Source organism: Lonchura striata, chromosome 7 (genome assembly GCF_050655825.1).
Source record: "Lonchura striata isolate lonStrDom1 chromosome 7, ASM5065582v1, whole genome shotgun sequence".
NCBI classification, from domain to species: Eukaryota; Metazoa; Chordata; class Aves; order Passeriformes; family Estrildidae; genus Lonchura; species Lonchura striata.
The window spans coordinates 1,708,676-1,721,400 of NC_140709.1; the positions used below are offsets into that span (position 1 = coordinate 1,708,676).

At 39.1% G+C, this 12,725-nt stretch overlaps 1 protein-coding gene across 41 annotated transcripts in view; it reads left to right on the plus strand.

The window, feature by feature from the left end:
• The window catches only part of NEB (nebulin), a 105,308-nt gene that overhangs the window by 51,334 nt on the left and 41,249 nt on the right, over positions 1-12,725 (plus strand). For all 41 annotated transcript variants that reach the window (XM_085584012.1, XM_085584017.1, XM_085584014.1 and 38 more), the window contains 23 exons: positions 60-164; positions 249-353; positions 874-978; positions 1,820-1,927; positions 2,018-2,131; positions 2,957-3,154; positions 4,418-4,522; positions 4,927-5,031; positions 5,111-5,215; positions 5,675-5,782; positions 6,444-6,557; positions 6,984-7,181; positions 7,968-8,072; positions 8,343-8,447; positions 8,713-8,820; positions 9,085-9,192; positions 9,552-9,659; positions 10,173-10,277; positions 10,367-10,471; positions 11,562-11,660; positions 11,848-11,958; positions 12,114-12,218; positions 12,436-12,540. In XM_085584012.1, coding sequence (XP_085440138.1) covers positions 60-164; positions 249-353; positions 874-978; positions 1,820-1,927; positions 2,018-2,131; positions 2,957-3,154; positions 4,418-4,522; positions 4,927-5,031; positions 5,111-5,215; positions 5,675-5,782; positions 6,444-6,557; positions 6,984-7,181; positions 7,968-8,072; positions 8,343-8,447; positions 8,713-8,820; positions 9,085-9,192; positions 9,552-9,659; positions 10,173-10,277; positions 10,367-10,471; positions 11,562-11,660; positions 11,848-11,958; positions 12,114-12,218; positions 12,436-12,540 — 2,634 coding nt within the window. The remainder of the gene's footprint in view (positions 1-59; positions 165-248; positions 354-873; positions 979-1,819; positions 1,928-2,017; positions 2,132-2,956; positions 3,155-4,417; positions 4,523-4,926; positions 5,032-5,110; positions 5,216-5,674; positions 5,783-6,443; positions 6,558-6,983; positions 7,182-7,967; positions 8,073-8,342; positions 8,448-8,712; positions 8,821-9,084; positions 9,193-9,551; positions 9,660-10,172; positions 10,278-10,366; positions 10,472-11,561; positions 11,661-11,847; positions 11,959-12,113; positions 12,219-12,435; positions 12,541-12,725) is intronic.

Below are 12,725 nucleotides of genomic sequence, written 5' to 3' on the forward strand. Positions count from 1 at the left end.
CACATCATCCATCCTGAGTCCAGTAATTTCTGTCCTTTTGCATTGTCTTTCTGGTTTAGAATGTCTACAAAGCTGATTTGGAGTGGCTCCGTGGCTGCGGTTGGATCCCTCTCGATTCAGTGGAGCATAAGAAGGTTAAGAATGCACAGGAGCTGATAAACAAGGTAAGAGAAAATATTTCAGCAGTTCCACAATTAGCACTTCTTTCTCATGCACAGTGTTTAAGACATTATTTCACCTCTTTGCAGAGAGCATACACAAAAGAAGCTATGGAGAACTTTTCCAAGTACACCACCGTGGTTGACACTCCTGAGATCACTTTGGCAAAGATGAACTCTGTCAATCAGAGTGATGTATGTACCTTTTTTTTAAAGTAAAACAATAATAGAGAAGAATTAGGAGATTATTTAATTGCTTTTGCTAACTTAGCCTTATATAGTTGTGTGTGCACCTCAATAATAACAGGCTTTCCTGGGGTAAACAAGTTTAATAAGAAGTAATAGGAATGAACAACACAATATTGCTGTCCAAATAATTTAACATTTTCCTTTGGAAGAATTTGGCATGTCCCTGACTAGTGTTGACATAGTTTTTTTTTACAGAAGACTGAGTCTTGTTCTTGAACAGTTCATGGAATTCCTGTTGTTGCTGAACTGTATTTACTGAGCAGTATCTTAAATTTTTCATTAATACCATGTGGATTTTGAGGTGTCACAGTAACATTTGCCTGTGTATTACAATGGTTGGAATGTCCTGCAAAACATTATTGCATTATGAAACAAGAGATAAGAAATGTTTAATACTAATAGATGGACTAATGGGAAAAATGTATTTCTCCTGTGGAATTAACACTGTGCTTGATTTCTTTTGTAGCTAAAATACAAAGAAACATTTAACCAGGAGAAAGGCCAGTACATTGGGTCTGATGATACTCCTGCTCTGCACCACGCCAAAGATATGTCCTTGCTTCACAGTGAGGTGAGATTCCATAAATATCAACCTTTGAAATGAGGGGTGGACTTGAGGAACTGTTCTACTCTCAGTAGGGGCACGAGGGAGGTTATTTAATCCCTTTTTTCTTCAGCTTTCTCTTTAGATAATCCTGGAATCAGGATGATTTCTTTCCCAATTAAAGTGATCTCAGAGGACAGCTGTGTGGTGCTTGGAACTCACAATGGTGTGATAAAACCAAATATAATTCCAATCATTAATATCTTCTGAGACTACTGATACATTTTACATTTACTTTTTTATAATAAATGAAAACTGTAGTTGATTTACATAATTAAGCAGTTACTTTTGAGTAGTGTCACTGATTTTAATGAGAGACCTCTAATTTTTAATAGAAGTGATTACTCATTTTTGTGAGGAGGCATTTCTTAATTTAATCTGAAGGTGGATATATTTAATATTTAACAAAAAGGTATAGGAAAGTGCCATTGAAACTAATGTTTCTTTAATAAACACCAATATTTCAAGAAGATTTTTCATAATTTTTGATAATCTATAAAATTATCAATCCCAATTTTATACTGCACTTTTAAACCAGAGCTCATATCTCTATTCTGGATATTTTTATTACCTTTCTGGTATAAATATAATAAAGAAAGCAGAAATCAGCTCGAATTTGTGCTCAGGTAACTTCCTGAAGTGAACACGTTTCCTGTTTGCCTTATTCTGAATGACTGTTCAAAGTGAACATTCTCCATTTAATTTATTGGGAACCATTCTGTAAAAATGTTCTGTGTTCCATGTTATATCCAATGTGTGTATAAATGGGAATTTTTCATCAAAATCTGTATGTGCTTTGTTTGTCTAGAAACATTACAAGAAAGCCTGGGAGCTGAGCAAGCCCATTGGGTACACTCTGGATGAGAAATATGTTCCACTTGTGGGAGCCAAACATGCAAACCACATCAACAGTGAGGTCAGGAGGGATTTCCCATTCTTTGCCTTTTTCCCCCCCAATATGTTGTTAAGAATGAACATTAAAATTTCCACATGAATATTTTTTCAGCTTAAATATAAGGAAATCTATGAGAAGCTGAAAGGCCATTACCTGGCTGGGAAGGATATTGGTGATTTCCCCAGTGTCACTCACTCCCTGGAATTCCAGAAAATGAGGAGCGCGGTAAGGAATGAACGAATCTGGAATATTTTCCATTTCCTTTATTTCACCATTTATTTCACTGATGAAATTCACTATTTCATTACTTAAACATAAATAGTGCAAAGTTTAATAGAACTGTAGAATCACAGGATCATCAAGGTTGGAAAAGACTTCAAAGATCAAGTCCAACCTTAATATAAATCTACAATAATATCAGTAACAATTATTTCAGCATGCTTATGTTCCCTGAATGCTTATTTTTGTATGTGAGTTGAATAATTGAATTTAAAATTATTTAGGAGAATGAGAAGGGATTTGTTTAGCTATTAGAATTACTACAGTAAGGAAAAAAAACCCTTTTTCTGTTTCAGTCTAAGGATCTGAGCAGTAAAAAATATCAAGTGGGATTCATTTCCTTTACAAATAAAGTATAAATTTTGAGTTGAAATAGGAATTTAAGAACTGGAAAAGTAAATGCACATTTGGTGTGTTGCTGTTGTCAGCACTGCTCATGCAGGGCACAAAATCAGTGTAATCCCAAATATTCTATTTTTAATTAGATGAAAACCATGTGTGGAGCATGAGGTTTTTAATCCTGAAAACTGGTTAGTTTTCTTATCAGCTATTAAAACTGCAAGTGAAGGTAATGCCTGTCCTTCCAGAACATTGTAAAAAGGTGATTAATATCCAAGTTAAGATTTCTATCCTCTTGAATCCCATGGGAGTTTAGCTACTAAATCCAGGAACCACATCTCAGACTATGCTGCAACCTTTTAGTCCAAAATCCGAAGTTATACAGAAAATCCCTTATTTCCTCTCACCTTTTCCCCAACCTTTGCTTTTCAGCTGGCTTACAGAAAGAACTATGAAGACACCAAGAAAAATGTCCACATCCCAGCTGACATGATGAACCACGTCCTGGCCAAGAAGTGCCAGTACATCCTCAGTGACCTGGAGTACCGCACGTACTTCCATCAGTGGAGCTGCTCCCCTGAGGAGAACGATGTGATTCACGCCAGGAAAGCCCAGGAGATCCTCAGTGATGTATGTTTGTCATTTATCAGAGCCATAGATTAGGCTGGCTTGGAAGGGACCCATCAAGGTCATCCAGCATCTTGGGGTCTGGGTGTCAGGATGAGCCCAGGAGTGTAAAAGTCCTCATTTCCCAGCCCGTGCAGCCAAAGGAGTCGGAATGTGCAGGATCAGCTTCTCAAGGTTGTTTATTTTCCCTTTTCTAGAACATTCTTTCTCTGCCCTGCTGAGCTCTGGCCAGCAGCTTGGTCATGGTGTTCTGTCTGCCCTCAGGGTGGTGTTTACATTTTATACCAAAAACTACCTTGTACTATGGTTACAATAACATGCCAATATCTATCATCTATGTTAGACAGTGTGTCTCTCTACTTTAAACCAATAGAAAAGTGTCACCATCACAGCAAGACATGGAGGACAAGAAGAAGGAGAAGAAGGCTAGAACACGCCCAAATCCCTCCATCTTGTCCGCTTGAACCCCATTCTAAAAACCCCAAAATTCTACTTTTTCACCGTGTGTTAACTGCCACACTACTCAAATCCTTGTGGCTTGTAATTCCTCACACAAAGTTGTCCGTTTTTCCCACAGGCTAAAATGGAAGCCACGGGTGTTTTTGACTTCGTGCCAAGGTCTCTGAGCCCCTGCCAGGGTTTGGAGCCAGCCAGGGCAGCCAGAGGGATGTGCTGGACTCTGACACCAGCACACCCCCAAAATCCCACCAGGAGCCTGAGGGCATCATCAAAACCCTTCTAAACCTTACTGAACCCATTTGTTTGACATTATAGCAGCCTTTCCCATCATTTTCCCCCCAAGTATCTTTCGTAATATTTAAATATTAAATTAATATTAAATGTAATATTAATGAAACACAAAAATTCATATTTGAATATTAAAATTATTATGAATTAATCAACTAATTAATATTAATCAATAGCCATGCCCTTGGATTCTTAGTACCAGTCACTGCAGTGATCCTTATCTATTGTAATTGGGAATGCTGGAATTAGCACAGGAGCCAGGACAGCATCCAGAATCCTTCTGGATCCAGTGGGTCTGGAAAAGAATTCCCCTTGTCTGTTGGGGCTTTATCAGCCCACAGGTGAGAGAATGGGGCTCATATTCTGCAGCCAGTGGTGTCCCAGGTTGGAGCAACCAACCTTCCCAATAAAATCTGAGGCTGTGTGAATTGCCTGCCTTAGTAGGATGCAGAATTCCTTGGTTTTATTGGCAGAAGGCAAATTTCTTCCTAACCTAATGTTCTGTTCACTTCCATGCAGTCTGTGTATAAAGATGACTTAAACTGGCTGAAGGGGCTTGGATGTTACGTCTGGGATACTCCACAAATCCTACAGGCTAAGAAATCCTATGACCTGCAGAGCCAGGTAGGTTTTCCTTAAATAAATAAATATTTATGTGGGTTTTTTTCTTCCATTTGTGATTCACTGGGTTGACATGTACTAGTCCAGAGCTGAACGAAGTAATTCCTGTTACATCAGAAATATTTTGTTTAAACTGTGAAGATACAGTCTTGGAGTTGCTTCTGGAGAGACACTTGTGTTATTGGTGGAGGAGAAAACTTAGGAGACTGTAAAGACAGCTGTGGTTTTTAATTTCATTATTCCTTAGTTCATACTGGCTGTATATTAAATATTTCTATTTTATGACCTGTCACTTTCAGAGTTCATCTTAACTGAGCTGTAATCTTTGATTTCAGCTGTGATTTTAAAGGGAGATTTCCAGGTAGTTTTCAGCACTAATGAGTGTTTTGTTGGTTTTGTGTCCTTAGATAAAATACACCTCTGCAGGGAAGGAGAACTTCCAGAACTTCAGTGTGGTTACAGACACCCCTGTCTATGTGACTGCTCTGCAAAGTGCTGCCAATGCCAGCGAGGTGAATCCCCACCTTTTCTGCTCAGGATTGTCCTTCTGAGCATTGAAACAATTCACTAAACCAAACTTTCGTCCTCCAGGTGAAGTACAAGGAGGAATTCCACAAAACTAAGGACAAGTACACAACTGTGACTGACACAGTGGATTCAGAAAGAGTTCAGAGTTTGAAACATCTCTATAGTGATGTAAGTGTTTATACACAATTATTTTTCTCTTAAGGACCTTTAATGTGGGATTTTTGTTTTATTTTGTTTGCTCATTGTTTGAAGATAAACATCCAAACCAGGAGCTTCTCAAAGCCAATGCTGAACTACTGCAGTTCTTGAGCTTGGGGAAGATTTTGTATTTCAGGCAAGCACCATATTTTCCACTTGTAATGCCAGTTCTGGCAAAACAATTGGATTAATAAATAGATTTCCTGAATTAAATTACGCCTGAACAAAATTAAAACCTCATATGAGAACAGAGACATGAATAGTTAGAAAGGATTTTTATCACTCTTTACATGCACTTGATATTAATATCTTCTTTACAATACTTTGGTGTCTAAATAAAAGCAGAAGGGCTTTTGATTTCTGTTGGTTGTTGGTAATTATTTACAAGAATTATTTTTCCATTCACACAAACTTTCTATTTCCTCACAGAATCTCTACAAGAAGGCCTGGGATAAAGTGAAGGCCACCAGCTATGCACTGCCCTCAGATACTGTAGCCTTGGCACGTGCCAAAGAGCTGAAGCACAATGCAAGCATTGTAAGTGAATTAAATTCTTGGTTTTTTTAATCACTGCAGTGATTAAAAAATTCTAACAATTAAATTGTTCATGCCTTGCATCTGCTATTGATATAAATAACTTTTAAGCTTAATTTTCCTTCCCCTTTAAATTGAGATATAATATGTATCTGTAGATAATTATTTTTCTCTGATTGTCATTTGGTTAAGAGTCCTTTGTGGCTTCTTGTCATGGAAAAAAAATCATTATTTTTAGTAATCCAAACTGAAAATGTTATGTTTTTTCTAGTCTAAGTTTCATGAGCATCCAGGTCAGAAAAACACCAAAAATCTTTAAATTATGTTTACTAAGTATAGAAAACATCTTATGCTTTATGAAATTAGAATTAAGAGAGACCACTCCACGGATCTCTTTAAATTAAACAGCTGGAAGGATAAATGAGTGCCTTATTCTACATCTATTAATTTTTAAAACCCTCTAGTCAGCTGTTGTTTTACAACCTGCTTGTTATTATGTGCTTTCTTCTCCATTTAAGACAAAACAGAAAATTAAAATCCTGGTTTAAAATCTTTCTCTGCTTGTTGGACTCACCTTTTTTCTTAATGCTGATGAATTTTGTTCCAACCTCACAGCTGAGTCATTGGAGTCAGTCAATTGTTGCATTTCTTTGCTTGTGCTCAGGTCAAATACCGTGAGGAATATGACAAGTTCAAAGCCCTGTACACCCTCCCCAGAGGAGTTGAGGATGATCCCAATACAGAAAGGTGCCTCAGAGTTGGGAAGCTCAACATTGATGTAAGTGTTGGTTCTGGATGTGTGTTTTCCTGCTCATCTCAGAAGCAGCCACTCAAGGAATCCCCGTGCCTTGACCCAGACATCCCATTCCCACGTGCATTTGGCAGTGTGCAATATTTGCTAAATTCTAGACTACAACAATAAATTTAAGTTTTAATTCAATTACTTCATTGCCTGCATGGCCAAAACTTTAGGGTAATATGGGCAAAATCATCATCTGCCTACTTTTAACTCATCAGCACAATGAAAAGTGAACAAATCAAATTTTACCTCCCTTGTTGAGGTTCTGCAAATTATTTCTAGAGTAGGCCAGATGTTGATTTTAGTCAGGACCAAAGTGATCTCTCTCCCACTGACATCCCATTAAAATAGCAATTATTTCCTCCAAATTCATCAACAATTTATTCTTCTGCTTTAACTCCACAGCGTCTGTACAAAGAAGCCTATGAGAAGACCAAAGCCAAGGTGCACATTGTCCCAGACATGGTGGACATCATCTCAGCCAAGGATGCCCAGAAGAAGGTCAGCGAGGTCGATTATCGCACGCGCCTCCACGAGTGGCTCTGTCTGCCAGACCTGCAGGTCAACACCCACGTGAGAAGAGTCACCGACCAAGTCAGTGATGTGAGTCCCCAACTCATTTGTTCCTGGCTCACTTTTGAGAATTTTCCTTCATTTGTGCTCTGTTGGAGGAAATTATTTAGCAAAAATGTCGCTGGAGCGCTCTGAAGTTGCCACTTGGCAATAAATGGGTCATTGAGATAGGGCTTTGATTTGAACTGAAACAGAAAATCCCAGAGTGGTTTGGGTTGGGAAGGACCTTAAAGCTCATCCAGTTCCACTTCCTGCCATGGAACACCTTCCAATATCCCAGGTTGCTCCAAGCCCTGTCCAACCTGGCCTTGGACACTTCCAGGGATGGTGAGTCCACAACCTCTGTGCAGCAGTTTCAATAATTCCAATGTTAATAGTTTAGGCATTTGGGTCATTGCAGTTCTACCCTGTCTTTAAATTGTCCTTTATTTGGTTGCATGTGGTGTGGCAACTTTGGAAGTCTGAGAAAATCCTGGTTGGGCAAAGCTTCAACACATTTGGCTTGAGCAGGTCAGCCCAGGAGTAGGGTCTGGCAGTAAATCAGAGCCCAGTAGGATGTGCTGGTGTTTTTTTTTTTTTTTAAATCATTGCATGTTTAATTTATTGCCCAAATTGAAGAAAAATGAACAAACATTATTTAAATTCCTGAAGGAATTGTTTTGATTTTCTCAAACAAACAAACAAAAACCAAAACAAAAAAATCAAAGTAGTGGAAACATTCCTTGCCATCATTTGACAGCTGTGTTTTGGAGTGATTTAGAAATAAGGGATTAGGTCCTGGTGGAATCCTGACAGGTTCCTTCTCTGCTTCCTTAGGTTATCTACAAGGATGACCTGAACTGGCTGAAAGGCATTGGCTGCTTTGTCTGGGACACTCCTGAAATCCTCCATGCCAAGCAGGCCTATGACCTTCGCAGTGATGTGAGTGCATAACTCTGGGTTTGCTTCTTTTTCACTCCACTGTGGCTTTACTCCACTCCAGGTGTAGTCTGAAAAATCTTATTTATCCTTCTTGGTTGAAGGATTCATTAAGTAACAAGCCATAGTTCCAGTATACTTTCAGTTTTAATGCTGGTTCACTAATAAAATTGCTCAGTGATGAAATAGCGAGGATAGTAAATATGATAATACAATAAAATAAATTAACAATTACTAGCCCTAGTAATTAGAGCTCTTGCTTTCTCTCTGCAGATTAAGTACAAATCTAAGGCAGAAAAAATGAAGAAGGACTTCACTGTGGTCACGGACACTCCTGTCTATGTCCAGAATGTAATCAGTGCCTTGAATTTAAGTGAAGTAAGTGTTTCTCTCACCTTCCAGTCAGTATTCCAAATGCTGTTACCACACCAGCTTTAGAAATGGGACTTTTAATATGTTTTTAATAATTCAATTTTAATAATTTTTGGTTATCTACACCTCATTGTAGACACTAAATCACTAAAATCATTAATTTCCTGAAGCCAAAAAACTTTAATCCAGTTATTTAGGAACAATTCCCATTGTAGGCAAACAAAACACACTGTGAGAGAATGTGACAATTATGACTTTTTCTCTTTGCCAGGCTGTCTATCGTGGTGATTACAAGAAGAATGTCCAAGGCAAGATGATCCCCACTGATAAAACAGTGGATCTGGAGCGGGCATACAATGCAAACAAAATACAGAGTGAGGCAAGTACAAAACTTCAGGCTCCACAGAGTTTGTGACACTGAAAAACCAAATTGTCTGCTTTTAGCTTTTCAGGTGAAGCTGCATGTCACTGCTCTGTGGGAAAATATCCTCCTCTGAGCTATAAAAAAGCATTTTAATGTATTTTTCCCCCGGGCATGGGGAAAATCTTTTGCCAGTTGTGATGGAGAGACGTCCAGGATGGAGGGATGTTTCCCTCAAGCATTGCTGACAGTTGTACAGAGTCTTTCTCTCTGCTCTTGCAGAATTTGTATCGCTGGGCTGGTGTGAATGCTCTGCCCACTGGGTACAGCCTTCCCACGGACACTCCCAACTTCCAGCACGCCAAACACGTCCAGCACATCGGCAGTGATGTAAGTCAGGCTCGAAATCCTTCCAAATCATCCTTCTACACCATGGCAATGATCAGCAGCCCCACATAAGGGACTCTCAGCTTGGGCCTTTACTATCAAAATAGAAATTTCCTTAGCATTATGCAAATACCTTATTAGATGCAAAAAAAAAAAAAAGTATTATATTATTAATTTTGGGCTATATGGTAAAGGGAGAGATAATTATGGTGTGTGGTGTATTTAACTCTGATAAAGCCACATCTGAGTTGTTTTATCTCTAAAAATCTGTCTCTTTATACAGCATAAATTGTTGTCAGAGCTGCAGTGTAGCCAGAATCATAATCTAATTTAGTTTCTGTGTGCTTTTGTACTTCTTACAGCTGAAATATAAAGAAGCCTATGAACACATGAAAGCCAAGGGCTACACTCTGGGACCTAAAGATGTTGGCTTTGAAAATGTGAGGAAGGTCAATCAAGTCATTAACGAGGTACAGTAAATATATGGATTTACTTTGAATTGTATTTGCAGTGCCCAAGATATGTATAATGAGAGTACATTGACTGCTGAGGTGTAGGATCCCTCTTCTCTGAGGCTTTTTAAATTTATTTAGAGAAGTATCCATCAAGAATGGTGAGGGATCATTGATCCAGGCTGTAACTGTTATTGTTATATAAAACTGCAGCCTGATTTTATTAGCTGTGATTAAAGTTGAATAGAAATTATTTCATCTGTATAAAATTGGGTCACAGTAGTTTTGGGTTTTATATATCTTTACTCACTTATTTGATCTTTAATAGCATGAAAATTAAATATATGTATTTACATGCTTTTAGGATTACAGACTAAGATTGCCAGAATTTATTAAAAACAATTAATGGAAAATCTTTGCCTGGGTAGAAAACAGTAATTTGTGTAAGAAGTGCATGCGCTGTGCTGAACTTCTTTGCCATTTCAAGGTTTTGAGCTGTGTTAAAATGCAGAATGTTGTCTCTTGTGACAGAGGCTGTACAGGGCAACCTACCACAAGAACAAGGACAAGATTCACACCACCCCTGACACGCCTGAACTCCGCCAAGTCAGAGCCACCCAGGAGGCTGTCAGTGATGTAGGTGCCTTCCTAACAGAGCAGCTGAAGAAACTGAGATTATCCCCTGAGCAAACAGCTGAAATGCTGTTTTGTTCTTTGTTTTCCAGCTGATCTACAAGTCAGATTTCTTCAAGATGCAGGGCCACCTGATCTCCCTGCCCTACACCCCTCACGTGCTGCACTGTCGCTACGTCGGGGACATCACCAGTGATGTAAGCAGCTGCAGTGGGGTCAAAACCTCTCTGCTGGGAGTGGGGCTGGCTTTCTCTCACTTCCTTTCTGTTCTGTAACAAAAAAATGCTTTTCTCACTGTGCTGGAGCTCACCCAAGGTCGAGGGTGGCTTCGTGTGCTGGAAAAGTCTCTCCTCCAACCCGAGCTTCCAAAGAAAGGCTCAGCAGTCTCTGTTGTTGGGTCTCAAGGGAGTTTATTGCAAGTTATCTAAAAGATTTTCTCCTTGAGCTGCTGTGGTTTGCTCAGAGCTCAGGCAGAGGCACACACACACCCTGACATCCTCTCTGACCCCGACTGCTTCTTCTCTCCCACCCAGGGCTGCTGCTCTCCTTTATATGGTACATTACGTGTTACATGGTTACAGTTTTTCCCCAATGCCCATTACCTATATTAAATGGTGATTTTCTATCTTTTATATGGTACATTACGTGTTACATGTTTACAGGTTTCCCCCAATGCCCATTACCTAAATTAAATGGTGATTTTCTATCTTTTATATGGTACATCACATGTTACATGTTTACAGTTTTTCCCAATGCCTATTACCTATATTAAATGGTGCTTTTCTATCTTTTATATGGTACATTACGTGTTACATGTTTACAGTTTTTCCCAATGCCTATTACCTATATTAAATGGTGCTTTTCTACTCCAAACCAATCTGTGAGTGCCAACATCACCAAGAACATGGAGGTGAGGAAGGAGAAAGAGGGAGGACAGGACAGGCCCAAATCCCAAATCCATCTTAAAACCTCTGACCCCATGTACAAAACCAAAACCCCCCTGTACAGCACTCAAAAATTCTTCCCTCTACTTTGTGACTACTTCTACTCTAATATCTAAACTTTTGTGACTTCTTGCTCTTCCTGCAAGGTTGGTAACTCATTCCATGGCTCAAACCCAAAATCACAGCTGTTTCCAGCTGTGCCAGGGTGTCAAATGCTTCTGACCTGGGCCTGGAACCTCCAAAAATGTCTGAGGGACATTTTGAGTTTCAACATCACTGCATTTAAGGACTGGAGATTGAAATGATCCCAAAAGTCAACTGTTGATTTTAATTTCTCTTACAGAATAAATACAAAGAGGACCTGAGGTGGCTGAAGGGCTTGGGTTGCTTCCTGTATGACACCCCTGACATGGTCCGTGCCCGTGAGCTCCGCAAGCTCTGGGTAAGACTTTTCCCCTGGGAATTGAGTGTGACAACAGTGGATTTATTTCTGTGCATGCAGGAAGTGAAACAGATGAAAATGAGCAAAGAATGAGAGAATTTTGTGCTGTGCAGCCAATTTGTTGTTTCAGAACACTGTTGGGTTGCACTGTAAAATTTCCTTTATTAATACTGCTTTTCCTTTGCAGTCCAATTATATCTACACAAGTACTGCCAAGAAAATGTGGCCTAAATTCCAGGTGGTGTTGGATACTCCTGGGTACAGAGCAGTGCAGGAACTAAAAACGCATCTGAGTGAGGTAAATTCTGTTATTTCTGCACAATTGTGCAGCTGTAATTAACCCCTCCCTGTAATTTTTACTGGACTAGATGAGATGTTATAATTGCAAAGCTGTGACTGTGCAGCTTCTAAACAATAGCAGAAGAAATAATTCCTGGACCTATCTTTTTCCAGCTGGTTTACAGAGCTGCAGGCAATGAGCTGAAGACAAAATACACTTCCATCCTTGATACACCTGACTTCATCAGAGCCAAGACAGGACAAAAAATACAGAGCCAGGTGAAGAAATTGTGCTGATATAAAAATCAATCAATGGGTCCTTCTTAATATATTATTAAAGTACAGCAAAAGAATTCCAGGCCTTTTCCAAGCAATGTAGGATTCCTAGAAATTGGTGGTTATGTTTGTATTGTGAATTTACAGCTGCTTTTCAGAGTCATAAGGTAGAATTTAGTAGAAGTGTGGCTTTTTCTTGATTATTTTCTTCTTGCTGCAGTACTTGTACGTGGAGCTTGCCACAAAGGAGAGACCCCACCATCATGCTGATGGTCAGACTCAAGCCTTTGCACATGCCAGGAATGTCAAGGACATGATCAGTGAGGTAAAATCTTCTTTTCTAATTTGCTGCCACTGGGCTGAACTCTTCAGAAGTTTTATTTCTAATTGTAGTGATAATTTCAAGGCTCAAATCTGTTTAGCCTTCATTAATTTTTCTCTCTCTTATACTTAAATTCCACATTTCCTTTGTAAGTCCTGGTGAAATAAATCATTCTGAAAACGTGTTTT